Source organism: Diaphorina citri, unplaced genomic scaffold (assembly GCF_000475195.1).
Source record: "Diaphorina citri unplaced genomic scaffold, Diaci psyllid genome assembly version 1.1 scaffold713, whole genome shotgun sequence".
Taxonomy (NCBI): Eukaryota; Metazoa; Arthropoda; class Insecta; order Hemiptera; family Psyllidae; genus Diaphorina; species Diaphorina citri.
In genome coordinates this window covers 35236-39341 of record NW_007378146.1, presented here as the reverse complement: position 1 = coordinate 39341, position 4106 = coordinate 35236, and the positions used below count along the sequence as shown (strand labels likewise).

At 40.8% G+C, this 4106-nt stretch overlaps 1 protein-coding gene across 1 annotated transcript; it reads right to left on the bottom strand.

The window, feature by feature from the left end:
- Positions 1-609: 609 nt before the first annotated feature.
- On the bottom strand, positions 610-2160 carry LOC113468355. Its single transcript, XM_026825188.1, has 3 exons — positions 2137-2160; positions 986-1478; positions 610-868 (listed from the first exon to the last, which is right to left on the bottom strand). Exons 1-2 carry the CDS (start codon positions 2158-2160, stop codon positions 1062-1064), a joined length of 441 nt encoding a protein of 146 aa, XP_026680989.1. The 3' UTR covers positions 610-868; positions 986-1061.
- Between the last annotated feature and the right edge of the window lie 1946 nt (positions 2161-4106).

Below are 4106 nucleotides of genomic sequence, written 5' to 3'. Positions count from 1 at the left end.
TCGTGTCGTGTGTAGTGGGAGTGGGAACACTCTCATTGAAACAAAAAATAAAAAAAAAAAAAAAATCGTGTAGTTTAAGGAAACACTCATTTAAACTACACTGTCTACAGGACATTGGGGGAAAAAAATCGGATGAAACTCGCGACAAGTGGGGAACGGCCCTTTAGGGAAAAATAGGTGTTTTCCTCCTATAGCACGTATAGAGGCTACATCAAAAAGATCTTTGCCTGCGTTGTAGCATGTCTATCCCGTCTGCGTTGTAGCATGTCTATCCCATTAACTCCACACATGAGCGAAAAGAGACAATACTTCCCCTTTAGGAGAAAAATGCTTTAAGCACAGTTTGTAATACCGAATAAACATTAAACAATACCTGGAATTTCCAACTAAAACTGATCAAAAAACAATACTTTTCTTTATCCTAACTTTGAGGAAAATGACCTGATAGTCAATTCCCAGCATTTGATACCAACCAAACTTTTTTTATCCTACCTAACTTCCCACAAAAAAACAAAAATTATTTTAGCTAATCTCCTCATAGGAAACAAACCTCACAAAACCACACAAAAAAAAAAAAAAAAAAAAAAAAACAAAAATTCTCTTAACTAATCTCCTCATAGGAAACAAACCTCACAAAACCAGCCTTGTCAGCTTGGAGGGTAGCGCGTTTGCCTTGTTAAGACCTTGTTTAGACGGCTTTTAGTCTCATTCGAAACCTTGTTTAGACTGCTTTTAGTCTCAATCGAGACCTTGTTTAGACTGCTTTTAGTCTCATTCGAGACCTTGTTTAGACTGCTTTCAGTCTCATTCGAGCAGGATAAACAAGGTATATTCTATTCTCCCTAAAATCTCACAAATCACAAACTTCCTGATCTTCACTTTATCTCTCAGGACTAAAGAAAAGAAGAACACAAGAAAGGTTCAAAGAGTCTATGACAAAGAGAATTTGATATTGTTATAGGGAAGTCCACTATTCCCAAGTTGCCTGATCTTCTCATAGAAAACGGACCTCACACAACGCGCTTCTTTCTCAGCCCCGCCAGGGGTGGCAGGCCACGCCGTCACAAGTCCGTGCTCTCGCTACACGAGCTACTCGAGCCATGCCTCTCCGACGCGCTGACGGGAGGCAGAGGCGGGGCGGGCAAGCATGCTCTCGTCAATAGGGACGGGGAATGAGGTGTGGCGGGCGAGGGAGTCTTATCCCCGCCAAACCCGGCGACCATTTCCCTGGATGCGGACAGGAAATTTCCAGGCGGGAAGCCGCTCGCTCTTCCGCCCGAGGGGGAACCATCGGTCAGGTCGATTGTGTTTCCGTCGCTCAGACTTCGGCTATGACTAGGAGGAATGGAAAGGTCGGAAGGTTTGGGTGGTTTTTCTGGTTTGGAATGGGCGCCGTGGGTGGTATCACAGTCGGTGGGGGGCCGAGCGGGCTTCGGATCGGCCGAGCTGGGCTGGTGGGGTTTGGTGAAATTTGAAGTCTGTGAAGGAGCAGAAAAGAAGACAAGAAAATAGGATGGAAAGAGAACAAGAAGAAGATGAAGAAGAAAGAGAAAGATAAAAAGAGTTATATTTTAAAAGTGAAGCTTACTTTTTACTTTCTATTACCACCTAATACATTAACCTTTTGATGCACAGGGTGAGGCAGATAGGCCCATGCGGTTCACAAATAAAAGGGAAATTTGTTGACACAGGGGAGTATCGAACCCGCAACTTCTCAACTGTAAGTCAGAGAGTGCTAAAAATAGCATCATTCGATTCCCCGTGAAAAATCACATGGGATCAACTATTCACTTGCTTATTTGGTAACGGTTCACAAATTAAAGGGAAATTTGTTGACACAGGGGAGTATCGAACCCGCAACTTCTCAACTGTAAGTCAGAGAGTACTAAAAGTAGCACCATTCGATTTCCCGTGAAAAATCACATGGGATTAACTATTCACTTGCTTATTTGGTAACGGTTCACAAACAAAAGGGAAAAAATTTTCGCACGGGAAAGTATCTCGAAACACGCAAATGCTAAAACGTAAGTAGACCAAATGACGGTACCTACAAGGTGAGCACAATTCGATTCGAAGCACCTCGGTGAAAAAATCACAACCTGGAATTAGAATAATATCACAATACCACCGAATGACCAAAAATGTTTTCGAATGATTCATTAAGTATTTATACGAAATAAGGGATTAAGTTATAGAATCCAGATATTCGGACCTAATTAAGGTTAAATAATCAGGTAACCCAAATTGAGTTGATAAATTCCGAGTATGTTTAACCAGAATTGGTTACTGCTGCGTATGCTGATCCCTTCGGAACAAATACCAGGGGATCGGCACTAAGTGACAAATTTTCATCGCGCTTTCACTCTACAACCGTCTCACTTAGGGAAATTTTGTTCACAGCAACCGTTTTACCAACATTTGCCACAGAAAAATCGACAAGATGCCAGTATACAGAAATGTGTTGATCTACCTTGGTGTAATGATCCCAGAAACGGCAAATATAACAGTCTGGAAAAGCCTCCCGACTCTATGAAACCAGTAATGCGGGTGACCAAGCGATGAATGTTAGGATTATAGGATTTTTTACCAAATTGTTACGTCGCAGATCCTTGGGACATACCGGATTAGCATACCCAATATATCATTTCTTGACGCAGACAAACCGTTCTTGAGATATTAGTTGGTTCACAAGCTCTATTTTATCTCCATTATAAACGCCTGTAGTCGTATAGTTACGATCGTACGTACGTTATAGCTCGCTCAACGTTCGTCGTGTACGTTTAAGTCGTACGTAGCTGTACAGTACAGTACAGACCATGCTAAAAAACACTTTTTTGGGATATCAGAGGACCCAAAAGGAATATTGCATACTATTTTACCGATATTTGGAAAATTATGATCCCGACTATTCAATACTTCATATTAACCTCAGTTAGCTTCGCCTTATATTTTAGTAATAGAAAGTAATAATATAATAATTAAAAAAAAATAAAACCTAAATAATAAAAATAGCAATAAAAAATAGGTGAAATTAATCGTTCTTCTACATGTGTGTAGTTATGTTTGAATCTTTGGTAAGCATGTTTATGTACGATGACCTTTTATTAACTGAATTAAATTGGGTATTGATATTTGCCCCTCGCTGTGGTAGTCAACCGCCGCAGTTGTCTCGGTGGTGGTGAGATTTACTTCTTGGACACTGCATTTGCAGAAAGTATATAGGGATGAAGGCAAACCAAGACGTAGGACCTGATAAAAATGAAGACGTGATCCCCGTCTGGTCCCAAAACTGACGCAATAGTCGGTGAGAGGATAGCTGGGGGATCATTGTAAACTAAAAAGCATCAATCTGAGGTCGTAGATGTAGGGGCAAACGAGTCCTCTAATACGCGGTGATAAGGATGATATAAGGGAATACACTTAGCACAAGGTATCCTCCGCGTAGCCCAGACAATGCTTACCATTTAATGTGCCATAGTATGTACGGTCATGCAGGAAGCATGAGAGCAAGTTTCACAGGAATGCGTTTTTTCAGATTAGGCGCCTTTACCAATGTATTTTGCAGTGTCAGTTCGCGACCAGAAGAAAGAAAGAATTTCAGTAATAATTCAACAATTATAAGGGAAAAAAAAAACGATGTCGGTGGCTTATGGTCGACGTGTTATTGATGAAACTATCGAGTTCGGAGAAATAAGACTGTTACTTCTACGCCTCCATTAAGGTTAGAAACGTTACTTGACTGCTCGGAAAGAAAGTAAAACTTGCGCCATTTCAGGATTATGTAACATTAACGACTTGCACGGTTTTAATTCCTCTCTTTAAATATAAACAGACCCAGCAGCCGTACTGTATGGGTCTTAATTGTGTGCGAAACAGTATAGAATTTTGCCCGGGACGCGCATTCAAAAAAAAAAAAAAAAAAAAAAAAAAAAAAAATTCTCGTATAAGAATATCCAGAGACCCCGGTGTTTCCATTAAATTTATGTTTTACGAAATTTCGAGAAACACCCAAGTCAACTATTTTCGCTCGATTGGGAAGGTTATAGTTGACGTCTGTGTTTGAAGGCGGTAGAACTTGAGGCGCGCACTCTAGGCGGAGCAATGAC